A 24,031-nucleotide genomic window follows, 5' to 3' on the forward strand; every position below is an offset into this window, starting at 1 on the left:
GTACTATTTCTAATCTGTCCCCTTGAGAGATTCGCAGACCCTCTCTGACCTCAGTTTCCCAATCTGCTACGTGGGGAGACTTGGGCGATGCTGGATCCTTGGGAAGTGGCTCAGATCCCCCCTCTGCAACCTGAGGGCCCCTCCTCTGCTGTTGATTTCTCCAGCCCCAACTCCCTCCCTGGTGCCAAAGACACAGAACGGGCCCGCTGCCCGGAATCCCCTCTCCCAGGAAGACTCGGTGTCGAAAGCCCCACTCGCCCTGCCAGCCACCGGTGGCCCCAGGGAAGGTGACGCCTTCCAGGTGAGGGCGGGGCGACTCCGAGTTTGTGGGTCCAGAGATTGGGCGCGGGATGCGGAGATGGGGCAGCGAAGGATGCTGTGGTCCAGGGTCGCGGGAGGCGGCGCTGCTGGGGCCCGCCAGGGGGCGCTCTGCACCGAGCGCCGGCGGCCCCTCCGGCGCAGGCCAGTCTCACCCGGGAAACCGAGGCCGGGCTGGGGCGGCCGCTCAGCGGACCAGCGCGGACCCCACCCCGCCCCCGGGGCACCGAGCAGCCGGGGCCCCCGAATCTCACCGATGATGTTCAGTCGGGCGGCTTCCTCCGGGTCTTGCCCGCGTCCCCTGCCTGCCCGGTCACATGGGGCGGGGGCAGGGCCAAGGCCACGGCCGGGGCGCGGGGGGAGAAGGGGCGGGGACCCCGAGCGCTCCCTCCAGGCGGTGCCCGAAGGAAGCAGGCTCCGGGCTGCAAGACGGAGGCGTCGGATCCCGGGTACCAGGTGAGCAGCCCCTGCAGGGCCACCCCCAGAGGGACCCCCGGCGAGGGGGTGCTCGGTACCCTGAGCTCACGCACGCTCCCAGCAGGGCCCGTGGGAGATGGAGGAGGAGCCATCGGGGCAACACGGTGGCCAGGCCAGTCCAGGACGGGCGGGCCCGGCTGTCCACGCTTGAGGGATGGGGTGGCAGTGAGCGCTGGAGCACCCTGGGCCTGAATTCCCCCACCTCCGGCAGGTTACACTGTGTGACTTAGGGGTACTCACAGCTCCCCTGTGCTACCCCCCCACCCCAGGGTGCTACAGGGTGATGAGTTCGGTCCACAGTTGGTGACTACTAGGTGCTAGCTGTCATTATGAATAATGCCGGGGGGGGGGGGGGGGGAGCAGTGCAGAGCATACTGGCCTGAGTCCAGGAGGATCTGGTATTCCCAGCATCCTCCCTCCACAGTGAGCTGTGTGGCTGGTGCCAGAGCCGCTCCTGGCTGAGTCATCCCCAGCTGGCTCTCCCAGCCCAGGAGAGGGGCCAGCCTGGGGCCCGATCTTGAGCACCGATGCCAGGAGAGGTGGGTGAGGGGAAGGCAGGGCTGGCGGGTGACTGGAGAGCAGTTCTGCTGTGTCCTCTGCCCCGGAGGCAGAGCCCTGCCAGACCTGCCCCTCCACACGTGTTCTCCACAACACAGTGCCCACGCCCCAGGGCCTTGTCATCTCCACTGCAAGCCAAGGTCTGTGAAGGTCGCTCCTCCAACCAGAGCCCTCCTGGTCCAGGCGTGCCCCCTAGACACACACACATACACACCCATGATATAGATGGGGACCGGTGAGGGCAGGGCCCCACCCAGGGCACATCAGGACAGAGGCTCAGCTGGCTGTCTCCCACGGGGGCCTCTTTGCTTTGTGATAGCAGAGCTGAGATTGGGCTGTGACCTGCCAGGAGCAGGGGAGGGGCTGGGAGAGGCTGGGAAAGAAAGGGCCATCAACAAGTCCAGAGCAAAGGGCTAACCTCATCACACGCCCCCAGGGGTCAGGCTCCTTCTCTTGTCCATAGAGCACCGTTCAGTGGGCACTGGATTTCCGGAGCCTCTCCCCTCCCCTCGGTCACAGTGCCCTGGCATCTAGTCTGGCATCTGCCTCTTTCCTATCCCAGCCCAGGTGCCTTGTGGAGGCCAACTCCACCCAGCTCCCTGGATGAAACCAGGTTGCTTTAGCCAATCAGCACATCTCATTCCCCAGCTGCCAGGATTGGCTCAGGGTTGGATTGGGGGCCCAATCAAAAGGCCATCATGTGGCAAGAGGAGATATTTGGGAGAGTAGGGAGGAGAAGCTTCCCAGCACTTCTGAGAGAGATGCTAGAAGGTATGCTCTGTCTTTTCGTTAGACTTGGAAGAAATATTGGCTCCTGAAGCTGGTGCCCAGAATTTTTTAATAAGGTAACCTAGCTGAGGATGAAGCAGACACTTCAGGAAGCAAACAGGAGAACTCAGGGGAGAAGAAAAAAAAGGACTTGGTTAACATTGTCAAACTGCTGGATCCAGCCATGCCTGAAGTTCATATTATAAGGGTTTCCCCACAAAAGGAGACAATAAATGCCCCCCTTATATTTTAAACCAATTTTAATTGTTGTTTTGTTTCCAGCACCTGAAAGATCTTGCGTAATTATCCTCTTTTGACCAATGATAAAATGGATACTCAGAAGGTATAAGTATAAGGTCACCAGATAAAATACAGGACACTCAATTAAATCTGAATTTCGGATCAACGATGAATACCTTTTAAGTTGATGTTATGTCTCATGCAATTTTGGGGACACATTCATACTAAAAACCAATAACTGTTCATCCTGTATTTTTGTTTGCTAAATCAGGAAACCCTATTTCAGGAGCATGTCCAAATTCACACTAATAGAGAAAGGAGAAACCTGGATATGGACCCAGAGTTTTTAATTCTAAAGCCCCCACTACAGCAGGTGATGGGATAGGCTTCCTCCTGTCACTCCCCAGTGAACTCCCCGACATAGTGCAGGACCCGCCCCTGGAGCGGCCTTTCCCATAGGTTGCCCAGACCTCTACGTCAGTGACGTTGATGGCTGCAGGAGTGTCACTTGATTGCTTCATAATCGAGAGTTTTCGTTTCGATTTTCCACAACTTTAAATTATTCTCCAGGGATGCCAAATTTCCAGAAATGGCAGGGGAAGCCGCGCCATTAGCAGCAGGTGCGCCATGGGGAGGGTCTACCCCTGGGTGCCCCTGGGGCTTGTTCTCTCCATCCGGGTCTGGGGACCGCATCCCCAGTCTCTCCACTAATGGGACTGCTGCGGACGCCAGACGAGGGTCCTAAATAGCGTCCTGGGAGTCACGCTGCATGCTGGCATGTTCTTGTTTGTAGCTGTTTTTGAGGCTTTCCGGAAAATACAGCACCTTTCCAATCCAGGTCAGCTGATTGAAAGATCAGAGGCGCATCTGGAATGTGTGAAGGGCTCCCACCATCTCATCGACCTTCTGTTCCCCCCAGGGGTAGTTCTTTTCATGGTTCCCATTTTACAGACTTGAGGAACCGAGACCCAGAGGCCCCCAGACTTGCCCCAGGCCATTTGCAAGACCCTGGGGGAACATTTGAATTTCAGGGGCTAATTCCTCACAGGGAGCTTGTTGGAAATCCAAGAACACACCAGAGAAAGGGCATTCTAAATATATTTCTTTTCTATAGATGTGGATCTCCCATTACTGGAAAACAGGAATTAGCTTGTCTGCTTGAGGATGTGGCTGGTTCTTTATAAAAAGGATGCACAAGAAATTTGCGCATAGTCTGCCAGCTTCGTTATGCTGCCGACAGCTCCCAGCAAGAGAAGAACGCTTGCAGCCAGATATTTCGGTAGGAGTTTCATTTTATTCGATGGGGACTAGGATTGCCTTTGCACTTAGCTTCTTGCTGAAGGAAGGGGGCCACCCGAGGCCTCCAGAGGGGGCGTCTCGGTCTTGTGGGCTGAGAGCACCGAGGGGCGTCTATGTACTGGCCACAGCCCTCACCCCCAAACTTCAGAAGCCCCCAGTAAAGTGCCCGGGGGTAACTTGGACCAAGTGGGACAACCCTCTGGATGGGTCCCATGCAATTGCTATGTGGGTGGTTGTGCAGATGCTTGTGGGGGGTCACACAGGTGCTGGCTGAGTGATCACGTAGGTGGCTGCTGCGTGGGTCACACAGGTGCGAGCTGGGACGTTGTACAATGACGTTGCGTGTTCTATAGACCTGGGCACCTTCAGATGATGCCTGAGCTCCCAGACGCTAGTGGGAGAAACGAAGTCAGTGGTGCTCAACCTTTCTCTCTGTCTGAATCATGAGGAAGCTCTTAAAAATCCCCAGGTATTTTTAAACACTGGAGATTCGGTTTTAGTTGGTCTGAGGTGGGTCCCAGGCATCAGCCTGTTTTTTAATTCCCAGGTGAACCTAGCGCGCAGCTGGGGCCAGGAACCAGCAGACGGAGCCCAGGGGGCCTCAGACTGCACACAGCAGCCTTTGCTGTGGTCTGAGCGGGTATTTGTAGGGACGGGGGTGTCAAACTCAGTGTTTACAAAGCCAGGACTCCCGGACCCGACTCTGCGGTGGACATGGGCTGTGGGTTGCTTCTCACGCTGTTAACCTCTCTGGGTCTCGCTGCCTACAACAGGCTGGGGAGAGGCTGAGACTGGCCTTGAACTCTGGTCGGTCCTAACCTAACACCTTGGGGGTCTGTAAAATCTCTAGCTATTTTCCTCTGAGCTGGGTTTATAACATCATTTGGCTTGGAAGGAAAAGTCACTTGTCTTTGTGAAAGGTTCCAGCCACCAGATTTCCAAGTCCCCCGGCTTCAGAGCACAGATGCTAGTCCTTTGAGAAAAGGACAAATGAGATATTGCATGAGACGCCTGAGTTTGAAGAATTTGATTAGATTATCTTTTTATTGCAGTGAAATTCACGTAACAAAATTAACCATTTAGACGCGAATGATTAATTCAGTGGCGATTCGCACATTCACAATGCTGTGAGACCACCACCTCTTTCCGCTCCAGATGTTCTCGTCACCCCAAAAGAAAACCCCAAACCCAGTAAGCAGTTGCTCCCCGTTGCCCCCAGCCCTGGCATCGCTCATCTTTCTGTCCCCATGGACTTACCTGCTCTGGATGTTGCATGTGGACGGAAGCATACATGTGTCCTTCTGTGACTGGCTTCTTGGACTGAGTCATATCTTTGAGGTTCATCCACATTGCAGATGCATCTGCGCCTCATTACTTTAGGCTGAATTAATTCTTAAAGCCTTATCTGACCACAGACAGCTTGGCAGCTTTGTGAAAAAGGACCAGCCATGCCATTCTGTGGACGGCTTTGGAAAGCAAAGGAGAGGCCCCTGGCACTGGGGAAGCTGTCTCTCCTCTCCATCCTTGGTCTCTCGGGGTCAGCCCTTCGGTCTCTTCTCCCTCTCTCTCCCTCTCTCTGTCCCTCTCTCCCTCCCCTCCCCTCCCCTCCTCCCCCTCTTCTTCTTCTCCTTCTTCTCTCTCTGTCTCTCTGTTTCTCTCTCTGTCTCTCCATCTGTCTCTATCTGTCTGTCTCTTTCTCTCTGACCCTCCCTCTCTCTCTCCCCTCCCCACCCCTCCTCCCCCTCATCCCCCTCTTCTTTTTCTCCTTCTTCTCTCTCTGTCTCTCTCTCTCCCCATGGATTCTGGAGGAGACTACTGGGGGCCTGGAGCTTGCTTTTAACGGAAGTTTTCGGGGAATTGGGGCAGATGGAAGATTCTTTGGGGTTAAGTTGCGCCGCTGCACTTTACTTCTTCACTCCACCCACAATTTTGCCGAGCCGAGGCCCTGCTGTGCAGCAGGAAGCCAGAGGACAGCCCGGGTCAGGGTGTCTCGTTCAGGGGGCCTCTGCTGAAGCTCTCACCCAGCCCTGGCACCGCCCTCGGCTCCACCCCTTGTAGGCTTTTCCTGTGGCACCATCCTGCCCGTTCAGACCAGCTGCAGCCTCCTGGCTCACCAGCTTCCCTAACTTCTGCTCACTGGCCTGCCAGGTTCTCTCCCAAGGACTGGTGGCCTCTCCCTGCAGCCAGCCCTCCTGGCACACCCCACCACGAGTAGCCACTGCACGTCTGAATCACAGTGGGAAGAAAGATGGTGGCCTCCGTCCACACTGGGCCAGAGAGTCTAGAAAGGAGAGAGCAGCTCTGAATCCAGCCCTCTGTCAGGCCCCCAGCTCCCTGACCCACAGCTAACCTTCAGGACCAAGGCCAGGGGGCAGCTTGGACTGGGCATCCTCTGTCACACCACCCCCCATGACCTCCCAACTCTGTGGCTTTGCTCACTTGGCCTTTCTCCAGGGCATCCCCTCTCCCTTCCTTGCCATGGATGGCAGGGATGCGAAGGGACCATGAGATGCCAGGTAGGAAGGCAAGAGTGTATCCTGGAAGAACAGGAGCCTCAGAGAGAGGGGAAGTGAAGTCATAGGAAGGAGAATGGTGGGTGATAAGAGAGGACAGGTAGGTTGATATCATGTTGAGAAACTTGGACTCTTTTCTCATGGGCAGTAGGGAGCTATTGAAAGCTGTAAGCATAGGATTGATTGGATCAGAACTGCTTGTAGGAAACATGATGTGGCAGCAGGGTATGAAGTCAGCCCTCTCCTAGATTCTTACAAAGACCTACCCACTGGTCTTCCTGATTCTACCGGTGGCCCTTCCATAGCTTCTCAAAATTGCACCTGGAGTAAGGCTGTTACCACGTAAATCTAATGAGATCTATCACTCGCTCAACATATCCCAGTGGATTCCCATGTCACTCCTCCATCAAGCCCACCGTTACCTACCACGTCATCTCCTTCTGCATCCTCCATGTCCTTAGTGCCAGCAGCACCACTTCCTTGCCATTCCTCAGATGTGCCAGGTCTTTGCAGGTGCTCTGCCCTCTCTCAGGAACACCCTTCCCCTCAGAATACCCATGGCTCACAACTCACCTCCTTCAGACTTTTACTCAAGCGCCACCTTCTTCTGAGGCCTTCACTGACTGCCTGTGTGTGTTACAGTGGGATAGGTTATGCAGTAGCTGGGTCATAGGTCACCTGCCCATCATAGTGACTCAAAGACCCAGCACGATGGAACAACCAATACCTCAAGTGGTGCTGCCGGCCAGACCAGAGTGCCAAGGGAGAGATGGAGCTCTAGAATGGTCTCATGCCAGCAATGAAATCCTCAGCCTGGGAGTCACGCTTGTCACACGTCACATGCAGTTCATTGCCCCAGCTACCCGCAAGGGCTCCAAGAAGTAGGATCCAACCACGTGCCTAGAAGGGGAGGACTGGAGGAATTTGGCAAAGCTCACTAATGACTGTGCCAGCTGGAGCACCTTGCCGATATCCTTCTCCTCTTCCCTCCTTCACTTTCCTCCATAGCATTTGCTCTTATCTCATATATTTATGTATTTTAACAGCTTTATCATATCATTTATTCTTATCTCATATATTTATATATTTTAACAGCTTTATCAAGTGTAGGTTCCACGTGATAAAACTCACCTGTTCTAAGTGTACAAGTCAACGACTTTTAGCAAATTTGTAGAGTTGTACAACCATCACCATAATCCAGTTTGAGGACATTTCTATCACCCGGAAAAGTTCCCCTGTGCCCATTTGCAATTCATCTCCCCTTCCGTCTTCCATCCCCACTGATCTGCTTTCTGTCTTTATAAATTTGCCTTTTCTAGATCTTTCATGTAAATAGAATCATATATTCTGTTGTCTTTTGTGTCAGGCTTCTTTCACGTAGCATAAGGTTTCTGAGGTTCATTCGAGTTCTTGTGTGTATCAGTAGTTTCTTCCTTTTTAGCCGAATAATACTCCATTGTGTGGATGTGCGTTTCGTTTATCCAGTCACCAGTTGATTTATTGTTTTATGGCTTAGCATATGGTCTGTCCTGAGGAATCTTCCATATGTACGTAAAAAAAAAAGTATATTCTGCAGTCACTGTAAGGAGTGTCAATTAGGTCAAGTTGGTTGATAGTGTTGTCCAAGCCTTCTATATCATTGCTGATATCCTGTCTAGTTATTCGATCAATTATTGAGATTGAGATACGGAAATCTCCAACCCTCGTTATTCAATTGTCTGCTGCCAGGTTTTGTTCCATGTGTTTTGAAGCTCTCTTGTTAAGTCTGTGTTTATTTATAATTGTTATAGCTTCCTGATGCATTCACCCTTCTGTCATTGTGAAATGTCCCCCTTTGTTGTAATGTTTCTTTTCTTCAAGTCTATTTTATCTTGTATCAACATAGCCAGTTCCAGCTGTTTTGTGGTTACTGTTACACCACATATCTTTTTCCAACTTTTTCCTTTCAACCACTTTGTGTCATTCAACCTACAGTGTGTCTCTGATAGACAGCACATAATTGGATCTTGCTATTTCATGAGGACAATCTTTGCCTTTTGGTTGGGATATTTAGACCATTCACATTTAACGTAATTATTGACATGGCTGGATTTACATTTGGCATTTTATAGTTTGTTTTTTATACGTCTCCTCTATCTTTGTTCCTCTGTTCCTCCTTTTCCACCTTCTTTGTATTAGACAGATATTTTCTAGTATGCCGTTTCATTTTTAATTGATTGCTTTTCCTATATTTTTGTGTTATTTTCATAGTGTTTGCTTTGGGATTACAATATGCATTTTATCTTAATCTACTTCAGATTAATACTTTATTCCATTCAAATATTAAAACTTTGCTCCAAGGTAGTTTCTTTTCCTTCCTCCTCCTTTGTGTTCTTATTGTCATGTACATATTACATCTATATATTATAAGCCCCAAAATACAGTTATAATTATTGTTTTACACACTCTTATGTCTTTAAAAGATGTGAAGAGAAGAAATGAGAAAAAATATATTTATAGTGTTTTTCCTGTTAACCCACATATTTGTCTTTTCCTGTGTGTTTCATTTCTTCCTGGAAACTTGGGTTAGTGCCTGCTGTCATTTCCTTTCAGCCTGAAGAACTTCCTTTAGTGTTTCTTATAAGACGGGTCTGCCAGCAAGGAATTCTCTCAGGCTTTGTTTATCTAGGAATGTCTTTATTTTGTCTTTGTTTTTGAAGCACAGCTATTGGATGTAGAACACTTGGTTAACTTTTTATTTTGTGTAATATATTGAATCTCTTTGTATTTACCCTGCTGAGGGTTTTTCAAGCTTGTTATATGTGACAACTAATATTTTTCATCAAATTTGGGAAGTTTTTAGCCACTATTTTTTTCAAATGATTTTTCTGTCCCTTTCTGTCTGTCTCCTTCTAAGACTTGCATTGCACATATATTGGCGTGCTTAATGTTGCTTTACAGGTCTCTGAGAGTCTGTTCTTTTTTCTTCAAGTGTTTTGTTCTGTGTTTCTCTATGTTCTTCAGATTGGATAATTTCTATAGCTCCATCTTCAAGTTCACACATTCTTTCTTCTACCATTTCAAATCTTCTGTTGAGCCCCTCTAGTGAATTTTTCATTTCAGTTATTAAACTTTCATCGCAAGAATTTCCATTTGTCATTTTGTATTTTCTATCTCATTGAGGTTCTCTATTGGTTTATTCTTTATTATCATGCATCCCTTTAATTCTTTAAACATGTTTCCTTTAATTCTTTAAACACATTTATGTAGTTTTTTTAAATTATTTTTTCTTTTTTTTAAAGATTGACACCTGAGCTAACATCTGTTGCCAATCTTTTTTTCTTCTTCTTCTTCTCCCCAAAGTCCCCCAGTACATAGTTGTATATTCTAGTTGCAGGTCCTTCTAGCTCTGCTATGTGGGATGCTGCCTCAGCGTGACCTGATGAGCAGTGGCAGGTCTGTGCCCAGGATCTGAACCAGCAAAACCCTGGGCCGCCCAAGCAGAGCTCACAAACTTAACCACTTGGCCACAGGGCTGGCCTCTTTACATAGTTTTTTAAAGTATTTGTCTGCTGAATACAAAATCTGGGAATACTCAGAGAGTTTCTATTGACTTTTCTCCTGAGAATGAGTCACACTTTCCTTTTCCTTTGTACATCTCATAACTTTTTTGCTAAAAACTGGACATTTTAGATAACATATTGTGGGAACACCAATTCTGATTTACCTGTCTAAATAATGTTGTTGCTGACTTGTTTGTTTGGTCACTTGCCTGGGATAAGTCTGTTAATTCTGTCCCCCCACCACCACCACACTACTCACTATGCAACCACTAATATCTCTGCTTATATTTGTTCTTTATTCTTCCTTTCATTTTTAAGCCTGGCTTCCTAGGGGTCACCCCTGTTTCTGTGTAATTCAGGGATCATCCAATAATTGGACAGATGTTGTGTTCAAACCTTGAGCCAGTACAGCTTCCATTCTCTGCTGATAGATCTGTGTGAGGCAGGGAAAGGCTCTCAAGTTCAGGCTGTTCTCAAGTTTACCCTGGATCTTACTTTCTGCTGGACCCTTTGCATTACCTCTGCACTTGCCCACAGTCTTAGGGTTGGCAGGAGTGTGTGGGTACCCTGAGCCCTCTCTGGGCTCCACTGTGCATGCTGTAGCCTAAGCCAGGAGCGTGTTTGCCCAACAATGACTGTAGCCTCACACAGAGCATTGATTCTCCCCATCCACCTGCTGCCAGGATTGTCTATGCCACTGACAATGCCTCTAGGTATGGGCATCGCCCACCACTCAAAATTGAATGAGCCACTTTGGACTTCATCAGCAAAGTTGCTGGTCCTGATGATGTGCCCACCCTGGCAGAACCTCTGTGAGGACTGAGCTGGGGGAAGTGGGATGGAAGTACCCCTGGGCAAGAACACCACAGACTCCTGCTGTTCTTACCTACAGTACAGCATTTTTTTCAAGCATAAGTGCTTTTCAGATTGTTGCATGCCTTTGGTCCCTTTCCAGAGTATGGAAATGGTTATTTGTGTCAATTTTGTCCAGATTTATAGTTACATTTTGGGACGAAGATTTGCTGACCTCATCTCTCACACGTAACTGGAAATCCTTCCTCCTACTTGTTCATTTCCACCTATTATCTGTCTCCCCTCTCCTATTAAGATATAGGTTCTATCCTTCATCATCCCTTGGTCACTTAGAATAAGGAGGGGAAGGGTGAAGGTTAAGAGCTGTTTTCACAGTACCTAGAATGATGCCTGACACATAGTATTTGCTTAATAACTGTTTGTTGAGAGAATGAATGAATGAATGAATTAATGAATAGCATGGAGAGCGGACTAATGGATGGCAAGTGGCCATGCTGAGTACCTGAGTCAGCAAGAATATAGAGAGGACGGCAGGTTCAAGAGATATTGGGGAGGAAAGATGGATAACACTTGGCAGTGCTGGACAAGGGAGGCATTAAGGATGGCTGGGGTTTCAAGCCGGGTAAGCCTCTAAGGAGATTTCATGGGAAGGGGGGCAGTGGCAGGCCCAGCCGCTGCTGCACCCTGATGAGGTGAACCAGCTGATCGACAACTATGTGTATGTGTCGCAAAGTGGCTGCTGCTGCCCTTCCATCTCCCAGATCTCCCAAGAATCTCCCTGTGGCCCAGCCTAATGGGAAACATACAAGAAAGGGAATCCTGGGAAGTTCCCTTCAGCCCAGCCAAGCTCTGTTACATAGCTGTCACTGGTCCTTGTTCTCTGGTTCTGGTTACAGGAAGCCAATGGGAGATGCGAGGCCATTCTAAGATTCCAGGAGAATGGCTCTAGGAGAGGGGAGAAGAGGCCAGGATAGGGATATCCACAGGTAGGAGCCCATTTCAATAGTCCAAGGAAGGGCTGATAAGAAGCTAGGCCAAGACAGTGGTGGTAGAGACAGAACAAAGAAAGTGGAATGCACAGAGCTTGGTGTCTGGCTGCCTGTGGAAGGGGAGGGAGAAAGGAGGAAAGTTGAGGCCCAGGCTTCTGATTTGGGCAGGTGGGAGAGTAGAGGTGCCGTTGTTGGAAGGGATTCAGGAGGAGAAACAGGTATTGGAAGGACTGCTTGGTGCACATCCTGAGCAACCCTTCCAGCTGGCTCTGTCCTCTCTCCATCCCATCTCACCAACCCCAACACCATCCATCCACCCATCCATCCACCATACATCCCCTGTGGGCTGCTCTGGGCAACAGCTCTGTGACTGAAGAGTGATGCCCACTGCCCAGCTTCACACAAGCCATTGTCCATGGCACCTGCCCCCAGCCCAACACTATAGATACTGCACCAGGGCCTGTCTCCATCTGCAGACTCAGCACTGCTGCTTCCCAGGGCAGGGGACTCTTGGCAGCATTCATCCAGAGACCTAGTCAGTTTCTGAGGGGATCAACTTCTTGGGGACTGATCTGGTAGGGCTGATGGCAAAGTGTGTGTAGGGGGCAGCTTCTCTGACTGTCCCACCCACCCACTCTGGCCCTTCACACTGGAGGAGCTCTCAGAATTATGTGAAAGACCCAGACAACAGGAGGAAGCCCTTTAGACTCCTACCCACTCTGACGCTCCATCCTGGCACGTTGCCTTTAACCCTCACATCTCAACTCTATGAGCAACTCCATCCCTGGACCCCTGCTCCGGCACTTTCTGACTTCCCTCCAAGCACTCTGGTCTTTGTGCACCAGCCAGGGTTGGCCGTGCCTGCCCACTCCACTGGCCTCTTGGCGGTTACCTTGAGTGAGGACTCCCTGCGTGCCTCCCACTGTCCCACCAGGCATGACTCAGCCATAGGTCTACAAATGTTTATTGAGCCTGTACTGTTGGCTGACAGACACTCTTCTAGATGCTTGAATATAGAGATACAGCCCCTTCTCCCAAGGAGATGTTGGTCTACAGAAGGACAGGGCTCTGGTGGAAGGTGTACAAGGAGAGCATGAACCAGGAGGAGAGTCTTCATGCTGCCAAGGGGGTCGGAGCAGGGTCCTTGAGCAGGGAGCAGCCTAGTCAGCCCCTGGAGTGAGGGCAGGAGCAGCCACGTAGGCGGACCACAGTGGGCATTCCTGGAAGAGGTCCAGGGCTGCAAAGGTTCTCTGAGAGCTCCATCCTGCTCATCCCCAGGCTCCCTGCTCAAGCACCAAGCTCATCCTGTGATCCCCAGGCAGCACTGACGCAGGCTGGGCTGGAAAGACCCAGCCACTCCCGTGTCTCCTGCAGTGTTCTTTGTAGAAGCCCATTGATAAGCGCCATGCTGTTTGGGGAAGGCAGGGGTGGAGCAGGGGCAGCCCCTGAGTGCCCGTTCCTCCCCGGGAGTTCACCTGCCCCTGGCAGCACAGGTCCCCAGGTAAATGAGATGGCAGGTAGAGTGTTCTTCCATTTTATTAATGAAAAGAGCAATGGAAGATAGACCAAATGCTACCACCAAACTAACAATAATAAGGAATAGCCTTGAGATCACCCTGCAGTTTCCACTTCAACGTGGCCATCTAATTCAACTGCTCAGCCAGACTGTGCGATTTTCGTGTTCCCTTTTTACAAAGGAGGAAAGTGAAGTCATTCCATCCTGCTCCCCCAGCCAGGAAGTGGTAACACTGTGTCTAAGTTTGGGTTCCCCAACAGCAGAGCCCAAGACAAGGGCTGGGGTACAGGTGTTTTATTTGGGAAGTGATGCCAGGAAGCGGAAATGGGGCGGGGGAGGGAGGAGAGGGAGACAGGGCAGGCCAGTGTAAGGGGCATTATCATATCAAGACTGCAGCTTTCAATAACATTGACTTCCGCAGGAACTGAGAAGATGGCGGAATGCCTCCCAGGATGGTCCTAGAAGGATGGAGGCTGGGGATTGTCCTGCTTTCTTTCTCCCTCAGCTGAAGGCTGCCCCCAGGCTGTGGATGCCCAGCACTTCCGGACTTTGTTCATTGGCACCAGGGCTACGGGGTCCCTGGGACTTTAGAGAAGGCCCCCCAAGGCTGAGAGCCTGGAGAGGGAGCCCATCGGGGGTGGGAACTCTTTATCACACCTGTGACTGGAATCAGAGCTGCCACAGGAATGGGACGTGGGCTCCCAAAGCCGGGCTACAAGCTGCGGCCAAGGCCCCAGTAATTCTCTCTTCCCAAGCTGGGGGGAGTGTGTGAGCTGCACAGCCCTGGGGAGACATGGCGTTGGGGTCCCCAGAGGCCCAGGGCAGAGGTGCAGGGGTGGGTGGCGGACGGACAATGAGAGACAGAGGGGACCAGGGACAAGATGAAGTGTCCATTTGTGGTGGTCCCTGCCTCCACGGGCGCCTGGGGACCTGGAATTCTCTCACTCACGGTGAGGAGGAAGGGCAGGTGTGAGTCGGCTCGGCTGCCCCCGTAACAGAGTTCCACAGCCTGGGCAGCTTAAACAACAGAAATTTATTTTCTCATAATTCTGGAGACTTGAAGTCTGAGATCAAGATGTCGGCAGGGTTGGAACCTTCTGGGTCCCCTCCTTGGCTGGTGGATGGCCATCTTCTCCCCGTGTCCTCACATGGTCTTCCATCTGTGTGTGTCTGAATCCCCTCTTCTTATAAGGACAACAGTCATATTGGATTAGAGCCCACCCTAAGGACCTCTTTTACCTTAATTACCTCTTTAAAGATGCTATGTCCAAATACAGTCACGTTCTGAGGTGCTGGGGGGTAGGTCTGCACCGTATGAATTTGGGGGGACACAGTCCAGCCATGGCAGCTCAGGAGAGCCCTCTTGCTTTCCTGGGCTCTGAGCTGTCTGCCCTGAGGACCAGCGAGGTGTCTGTGCCCCGAGAACAAGGAGGCTGAGAGAGGCTGGACAGAGCCCTCAGCAAGTGTCTACACAGAAGCTCTGCCAGACACACGGCCCCCCGGGGAGCCAAGCGGAAGCCCACTCTCACCCGCCCCAAGCAGCTGAGCCAATAGGAGCTGAGTCGGGGTTTTCCTCAGGGAACCATTTTCCTCCCATGACTTCTGTTCCTGCACATCTGGGAGAAATGACTTGACCCCGAGAATGATTGCGAAATGGCAGACCGCAGGGAGGGCTCCCGGCCCTTCTGTGCTCTGCAGCTCACCCTCCCATGCGATCTCATTTAATGCTGCCCCAGCTCTGTGGGGGTGGAGCTGCTCTCCCTGTTGACCAGATAAGGGAGCTGAGACTCAGAAAGTCTGTTGACTCCCAACTAGTGAGTGGCAGAGGCAGGACTCAACCCAGATCTGAGCTGACCCACTTCTACTGCTCATTCACAGCTGCTCCTCTGCCTTTAGGGACATCAGCTACACCCTTGGCCATAGCCATCAAATCCCCCACCCAAATCTGGAATGTGCACCCATCCAGCTCGCCATGGGATCACTGGGTGAGTGGTACAAATGGGATTCTCTCAACGTGTTAGATGGTTGGCAGGTAAGACCACCAGCCAGTTACCATAGAAACAAGGATGGAAGGCAGCAGCATCCAGGTGGCCTAGGAGGAAGGTGAGGATGAACTTGGAGACGTAGATGCCGTGGCATTGACTTTCAGATACTTGCCCTAAATGCCCTCTAACAGTCAGGGTATCCTGAAAACCATCTCAGCCCAGTGTTCAGTGAAGAAAGGATGCTCCTTCCTCTACCCAGCTCTCTGCTCCCTCCTCCTCTTGATCCAGTTCCTGTTAACTTTCCAGCGCACAGGGAAAGTCAGCCCTCCAAGCCTGCTGCTAACATCATTTTGCCAGTTCTGAAATGATGAAAAGAGTCTTTAGAGAAATGCAGGTATGGGTGGGGATCCTAGTTCCACCACGTGTTTACTCCGTGGTCTTATTCAGGTGATATGATCTTTCCACTCGGGTTCCTCACTGTAAAAGGGAGATCATGACAGGCCACATGTCATAGAACTGTTATAAGGATTATATATCTAATAAAAAACAGAGTTCAAGAAGGGGAACAGGGTAATTCCTGAGTGAATAGGAAGCCCCTTCCAGACAAACCATTGGATCCTACTCTTAATTTCTGGCTGTGAACTGTTGCCATTGGGAAATTTTGGAAAGAAAGTGTAATGATAGGTTTGTTTCTGATGGAGCCTCTGCATAGGGACACAGGGACCCTATACTTGGAGCCAGGCACCCAGTCTTACTTCTCCAGTGTTCAGAGAATGCAAACCCAAGACCAGTCAACGGAGGGTCCCTGAGTGAGGTGGACAGTCATAGCGATGAGAGCTTGCTGGGGCCATTAAAAGTGGCCAGGCCTGGGAAGTTGACTCAGTGGTTCCCTAATGAGGGATTAATAATTTCTTTGGTCACTCAACACACATTTGTTGTACCAGGCACTATTCAAGGCACTAGGGACACAGCAAGTAGCAAAACTGCTAAAAATCCCTGCTTCCTGGAGTTCCCCTTCATCACTCGTCATAATCTAATGGAGGGATCTGAAGGAAGCTGTTCTCTGAGGTCTTCCATGTGGGTTGTGGGCCTCTGGGAGGTGAATCAGGATCTTCTAAGGGTAGGTGGGGCGGGAGGTGCAGTAGGCGTTGTTCAAAAAAGAATAGTCATTATGCAGCAGCTATAAAAATTTAAAGACCCCACCTTCTAGTCTCGTCTTTGACATGTAAAAAGCTTAGAAATTGTCGCTCCCAACCATACAAAAAGAAGAAAACTAAACGAACTTAAAATCTATGACATTTCTTAGAGCCAACAGAGAACTGAGGTCACAGGGCAAGCCAACACCCCAAATCGAGAGAGACAGGAGAATTCGGAAAACAACAGCCAAGATCAGTTTACCTGAAGCAGAGGCACTGGTACCATCAACTGATAAAGACGCTTAAATGGTAAATTGGACTAACTGCTGGGGGCTGAGTGTGGATTAGCTTGAGAGTGAGAACTCCTGGGGCCCTGTATGACAGAGGAAGCCCCCACAACTTCATGGGTTTTCCTGCCAGGAGCTCTACCAGATTCTCAAGATGAAGCATCAAGAAAAATCCCCATGTGTTCTGAACAGAGGAAAGGGAGAAGTAACCATTTTGAACTATGAACAGTGTTCTCCATAACAAAGGCCTACTTTCCAAGTAGAACATCTTACCAGAGCCCTAACCACCTGGCAGAAGGGCAGTTAGCCAACTCCAGCTTCCTCTAGACTTCTCTCCTAAGAGTAGAAAGAAAAAGGCTACTTCTGAGGGTCATAGCCCAGGCACTCAGGCCCAGAAGAAGACTGATCACTGATTATGAGACTGTAGAATGCTTCCCCTCCTCACACCTTACCACCACATCAGCAGGGCTATAATAATGGATCGCAACTCAAAGAGCTGCAAGGCACAGACTCTATTTAAGAAGGAGTCCTTAGAGAAACCCAAAGACAACAGAGGAGAACAAAACAAAGATCCTAGAGAAAACTGAAACCTCTGGCACCTACAGACACAATAAACATTAACACAGCATAGCTCCTAGCTGGATCAACGTAAAAACTCAAACTAAGACCTATTTACCTCAGTTCCTGTTACCTGATACATTATGTATGGCTTCCAAAAAAAATTACAAAACATGCTAAAAGGCAAGAAAAAATACAGCCTGAAGAGCTAAACAGCTTTAGATAGTTCCACCCATAAGGAGCTTCAAAGTCACTACTCCATCCTAATGAAATGTACAGAGCTGAACAGACCGAAAAATCAGCAGCTCTTTTAGGATCTATAAGAGAGGGGAAGACGCAGGTAAACCACTGCATCTAAGATTGGAGACAGACACGCAAGTACAGGTGTCAGGACTTACTGGTGCAGACACTCATGAGTGGAAACCATTGTGGGAACCAGTACTGGGGTCAAGAAATCTGAATTGTAATTGAAAAATTGGTGAAGGCTCAATGTGGACAACCCGGTCATAAGGGAACCCCACAATATCATGAGATTTACCTCCAGGAGCTCAACCAGGTACCCACAGGAAATATCAGAGAAAAGCCCCCTCATGCTTCCTGCAGGGGGAGGGGAAAAGGAACCATTTTGAAGTAAATCAGAGCACTCTCTTCTTCTTAACAGAAGAACTGCCCTGAAGGGAAACTAGTTAACCAGAACCTAGCCTGCTCTGGAGTATTATCAGAGCCTAACTGAGCTGGGGGAAGGGAAACACCCAACTCCAGCCCACTCTAGCCAAGCATCAGAACCAGACTTAGATACATCAGAGATTGTGGAATTATCGGATAGAGAACTTAAAATAGCTATGACTAGTATGTTAAGGATTGTAATAGAAGAAGTAAACAACGTGTAAGAACAGATGGCTAATGTAAGCAGAGGGATAGAAACTCTAATGAAGAACCAAAAAGAAATGCTAGAAATCAAAAACACTGCAATGCCTCTGATGGGCTTGTCAGTAGACCGGACACAGCTGAGGAAAGAGTCAGTGAGCTTGAAGATATGTCAATAGAAAATTCCAAACTGAAATGCAAAGAGAAAAAAGAACAAAAAAGCAGAACAGAATATCTAAGAATGTGAGACAGTGTCAAAAGGTATAATAAATGCATGATTGGAACACCAGAAGAGAAAAGAAAGAAAGGAACAGAAGAAATAGTTGAAGCAATAATGGCTGAGAATTTTCCGGAATTAATGACTGTGTAGCAGAGAATTTAAAAATGCCAAAAAAGAGGGCTGGCCTTTCACTCGGCTTCTGGGAGGTAATCTCCATCATATCTGTTAGGAGTGTCTTCACTTAGGGCAAGGGTTGGCTACACCAGATCATAGTGTTGCTAACCAAACCTGATAGTCTTAGAGTAGAGGCTTCCCATCCCCCAAAGACCATCCATATGATTTATGGTGGCAGCTTTGGGTCTTGTGGTATCAGTCAACCTGGGGGCTGAGATCAACTAAGAGGATAATCAATCATACCTATGTAATAGAGTCCAAATAAAAACTCTGGAAACTGAGGCTCTGGCAAGCTTCCTGGTTGGCAGTGCTCTGTGCATATCATCACACATTGATGCTGGGTGGGTGATATGCCCTGACTCTATAAGAGAGAACAACGGAAACTGCTCGTTTGGAACCTTCCCAGACTCTGCCCTATTCATCTCTTCCTTGCTTGCTTTTAATTTGTATTCTTTCCCTGGAAGAAACCGTAACCGTGAATTTAATAGCTTTCAGTGAGTTCTATGAGTCCCTCCAGCAAATCATTGAACCTGAGGGTGGTTTGGGGGGCACCTCCAAACTTGCACTTGGTTTCAGAAGTGAGCATGGTCTTATGGAGGACTGAGTGCCCTCAAACTTGATAGCTGACTCTAAACTTTGCAGTTTGGCCAATTCCGGGTAAACGAACCACAGATTCAGGAAGCTCAGAGAACAGCATGTAGTATAAAATTATATCTATATCTATATATGGCATATCATATTCTTATATATGGCATATCATATTCAAACTGCAGAAAACAAAAGACAAAGAGAAAATCTTGAAAGAAGCCAAGAGTAGGAGGATCGCCTAACCTTTGAGGAACAAGGATAAGAATTACATCAGACTTCTCATTAGAAACCATGCAAGCAAGATGACAGTGGAGTGAAACCCTTAAGATGTTGAAAAAAATTCCCAGCATTGTAGGGTTCTATATCTAGTGAAATTATCTTCAAAGTAAAGGCGAAATGAAGACTTTCTCAGACAAACATAAATTGAGGGTATTCATTGCTAGTGGATCTGTTCTGTAAGAAATGTTCAAAGAAGTTCTGCAGAGAGAAAGAAAATGGTCTAGGTCAGAAATTCAGATCTGCATAAAGAAAGAGTATCAGAAAATATAAATGAATGGAAAATAAAATCTTTTTCTTATTCTTAATTGATTTAATGGATAACTGTGCAAAGTAACAATAGTAACAATATATTGGGTATATAGTATGTGGATAGTTGAAACTAATTACAGCAACATCATAAGGAACAGGATGGAGGAATTGGGAATGCTCTGTTGTAAGGAACTTGCACTATTTGTGACAGTAATTTAGTGTTACTGAGTGGACTTAAATTAACTGTAAACATATATTGCAAACTCGAGAGCAGCCATAATTTTTTTAAAAGTTTAATTGATATGCCAAGGGGAAATAGATAATCTGAATAAGCCTATTACTATTAAATAAATTGAGTCAATAATTAACAATTATCCTTAAAAGAAAGCACCAGGCCAAAATGGTTCCACTGGTGTATTTTACCAAACCTTTAAGGAAGAAATGATACCAATTCTCTACAATCTCTTCTATAAAATAAAAGCAGAGGGAACACTTCCTAACTCATTCTATGGGGCTAGCATTACTAATTCCCAAACTGGGTAAAAACAAGAAAGGAAAGCTACAGACCAATATCTCCTATGAATATAGATGCAAAAGTCCTCAACAAAATATTAGCAAAATTAATCCAACAAAGTGAAAAAAGAATTATATACCACAACCAAGTGGGGCTTAGTCTAGGTGGGCAAGGCTTGTTGAACATTTGAAAAACTATTAATGTAACCCACCACGTCAACAGGCAAAAGAAGAAAAATCTTTTGATCAAATGAATTGATACAGAAAAAACACTTTACAAATCCAACACCTATTCATGATAAAAATTCTCAGCAAACTAGGAATAGAGGAGGACCTCCTCAACTTGACAAAGAATGTCTCAAAAAAACCTACAGCTAGCATCATTCTTAGTGATGAGAAACTGGATGTTTTCCTCCTATATTGGGAACAAGGTGAGGATCTTCCCTCTCACCATTCCCAATTCAACATTGTACTGGAAGTCCTAGCTAATGCGATAAGACAAGAAAAGGATATAAAAGTTATACAAGAACATACAATAGAGAAAGGACAGTCTCTTCAATAAATGGTGTTGGGAAAACTGGACAGCCTCATGAAAAAGAATGAAACTAGACCATTATCTTACACAAAAATTAATATACAAAAATTAATTCAAAGTAGATTAAAGACTTGAATATAAGACCTAAAACCAAAAAATTCCTAGAAGAAAACAAAGGGAGTAAACTCCTTGACATAGGTCTTAGCAATGTTTTTGTGGATCTGATTCCAAAAGTAAGGGGAACAAAAGCAAAAATACACAAATGGGTCTACCGTAAACTAAAAAACTTCTGCACAGTGAAGGAAACCATCAACAAAAACAAAAGGCAACCTACTGAATTGGAAAAGATATTTGCAAATCATATATCCAACAAGTTAACATCCAAAATATATAAAGAACTCGTACAACTCAACAACAAAAAAGCAAACAACCTAATTTAAAAATGGGCAGAGGAACTAAGCAGACATTTTTTCAAAGAAGACATAGTGATGTCCAACAGGCACATGAAAAGGTGTTCAACATCACTAATCACCAGGGAAATGCAAATCAAAACCACAATGAGATAGCACCTCACACCTGTTAGAATGGCTATTATCAAAAAAACAAGAACCATCAAGTGTTGTAGAGGATGTGAAGGAAACCCTTGTGCACTGTTGGTGGGAATGCAAATCGATACAACCACCATGTAAAACAGTATTGAGGTTCTTCAAAAAATTAAGAATAGAACTACCATACCATCTGACTATTCTACTTCTGGGTATTTATCCTAAGAATATGAAAACTCTAATTTGAAAAGATATATGCACCCCTATGTTCACTGCAGCATTATTCACAATAGCCAAGACATGGAAACAACGTAAGTGTCCATCAGTGGATGAATGGATAAAGAAGATGTGGTGCATGTGCATGCATGTACATGTATATATATATCACACAGTGGAATACTACTCAGCCATAAAAAAGTATGAAATCTTGAAATTTGCGACAACATGGATGGACCTTGAGGGTACTATGCTAAGTGAAATAAGTCAGACAAAGAAAGACGAATACCGTATGGTTTCACTCATATGTGGAAGATAAATAAATAAATAAATAAAACAAAAACAAACTCATAGTTACAGAGAACAGATTGGTGATAACCAGAGGGGAAGGGGACTGGGGTGTGGACGAAGGGGTTCAATTGTATGGTGATGGATTATAAGTAGACTTATGGTGGTGATCACTTTGTAGTGTATACAGATGTTGAACTATAATATACATCTGAAAATTATAGAATGTTATACGCCAATTTTACCTCAATAAAAAACCAGAAAGGTTAAAAAAAAGTTATCCAGATTGGGAAGTAAGGAATAAAACTGACTTTGTTTACAGATGACAGGATTATCTATGCAGAAAGTCACAAAGCATTTACAAAAAAAACCAACTCTAGAACTAATACGCAATTATAGCAAGGTCACAGGAGACAAGGTTAATATACAAAAGTCAGTTGCTCTCCTTTATACTTGTTTAAAATGAGCAAGTGGAACTGAAAGTAAAAAGACAATGCCATTTGTATTGGTGTAAAAAATTAAATTCATATAAATCTAACAAAATATGTACAAGATCTGTATGCAGAAAGCTGTAAGACTTTGATGAAAGAAATCAAAGAGGATCTACATAAAGGAAGAGATAGTCTGTGTTCATGGATTGGAAGACAATACTACTAAGGTGTCAGTTCTCAACTTGATCTATAGATATAACACAATTTCCATCAGAATCCTGGCATGCTATTCTGTGGGTATCAGTACACTGATTCTGAAGTTTGTATGGAAAAGCAAATGACCCAGAGTAGCCAAGAGAACTCAGGGAGAATAACTAGTCAGAGGAACCACAATTCCAAATTCAAGATTTATTTTAAAGTTATAGGAACCAAGACAGAGTGGCATTGGCAAAAGGATAGACACATAGATGAATGGAATCAAATACAGAGCCCGGAAATGGACCCATACGAATACAGTCAACTGATCTTTGACCAAGAAGCACAAGTAATTCAATGGAGAAAGGATAGTGTTGTCATCAGCTGTGGCTGGAACTGTTGTATGTCCGTGTGCAAAAAAACGTGAGCCTTGACACAGACTTTATCCCTTCACCAAAAGCTAACTCAAAATGGATGCTAGACCTAAATGTAAAACACAAGATATAAAATTTATAGAAGAAAACATAGGAGAAAATCTAGCTGACTTTGGGTTAGCAATGAGTTTTTAGATACAACACCGAAAGGATGTTCCATGAAAAAAAAGAAAACTTCACTAAAATTTGAAACTTCTGCTTTGAGAAAGCCATTGTTAAGAGAATGAAAAGTCATGCCACAGATTGGGATAAAATATTTGCAAAGCACATTTTTATTTTTGAGTTGTGGCGTTCTTTGTATATCTAGATACAAGTCGCTTATCAGATGCATGATTTGCACAAATTTTCTCCCGTTCAGTAGATTGTCTTTTCATTTTCTTGAAAGTGTCCTTTGAAGCATAAAAGTTTTTCATTTTGATTATATCCAGTTTATCTATTTTTTTCTTATACTGCTCATGCTTTTGTTTTCCTACCTAAGAAACCATTGCCTAATCGGGGGTTATAAAGATTTACACCTATGTTTTCTTCTAAGGGTTTTATAGTTTTAGCTCTTACATTTATGTGTTTGATACATTCCGAATTAATTTTTGTATATGGTGTGAGGGAAGGGGTCCAACTTCATTCTTTTGCAGATGGATATGAATTGTCCCAGCACGTTTTGTTGAAAGGACTCTTCTTGCCCCCATTGAATTGTCTTGGCACCCTGTTTAAGATCAGTTGATCATAAATATGGGTGTTTATTTCTGAACTCTTGACTCTATTCCAGTGCTGAAGGGTTCCTCAGGATGCAGGACTTTTTATGCTAACACCAGGATCATCTCGGGCAAACTAGGATTTTGGTCACCCTACAGCTAGACAGGGCTTGACCAAACACTGCTTGCCTTCCTCTCTCTAACTCCCCTAACTCTGCATTTCACTGCTTCCCAACCCCTCAACCACTGGATCCATCCTTCTTTTTGAATTATCACTATAGAAGTTATTGTATGCTCACGGAAAGAATTCAAACAACATAGAAAAGTGCCAAGCAGAACGCAAATGACTCCGAACTCCCATTCCTACTCTACAGAGATAACTACTGTTTCCACCAAAATATTTGACCCATACCTGCATCTTTCCTTTTGATAAGAACACAGGTGGAACTGGAACATGCATACAGTTTAACAACCGGCTCTTAAAGCTGGATGATGTCCGCTTTATGATTATACCATTAGTTATTTCGTAATACCCCACAGATCAGCCTTTAAGTGTGTTGGAGACCAGAAGCTGACTCTGAGATGGAGATCCGCATGGAGTACGTTTCCCAGGGAGAGACACCTGTGGGAAGCCAGGAAGCAGGACTGAACAAAGGGAGAGTTTGGACGGTGATGCAGTCACACCAATGGCCTCAGTCGGCTCCACACTCTGCTGAGGCTGGGGTGGGCCTTCAGGGCTGTGATAACTTGGCAAGAAGGCCAGGCCTCTGTGCCCCACAATGACCAGCCATCGCTGGTGGCTGCCC

At 46.8% G+C, this 24,031-nt stretch overlaps 1 protein-coding gene across 4 annotated transcripts in view; it reads left to right on the top strand.

Annotated features, from left to right (window-relative positions):
* The first annotated feature begins 489 nt into the window (after positions 1-489).
* ARHGAP22 (Rho GTPase activating protein 22) overlaps positions 490-24,031 on the top strand; it is a 188,242-nt gene continuing 164,700 nt past the window's right edge. For all 4 annotated transcript variants that reach the window (XM_070615499.1, XM_008517734.2, XM_070615569.1 and 1 more), the window contains exons 1-2: positions 490-774; positions 3,476-3,640. In XM_070615499.1, coding sequence (XP_070471600.1) covers positions 3,589-3,640 — 52 coding nt within the window. In that variant the 5' untranslated portion in view covers positions 490-774; positions 3,476-3,588. The remainder of the gene's footprint in view (positions 775-3,475; positions 3,641-24,031) is intronic.

This window comes from Equus przewalskii, chromosome 1 (assembly GCF_037783145.1).
Source record: "Equus przewalskii isolate Varuska chromosome 1, EquPr2, whole genome shotgun sequence".
Taxonomy (NCBI): domain Eukaryota; kingdom Metazoa; phylum Chordata; class Mammalia; order Perissodactyla; family Equidae; genus Equus; species Equus przewalskii.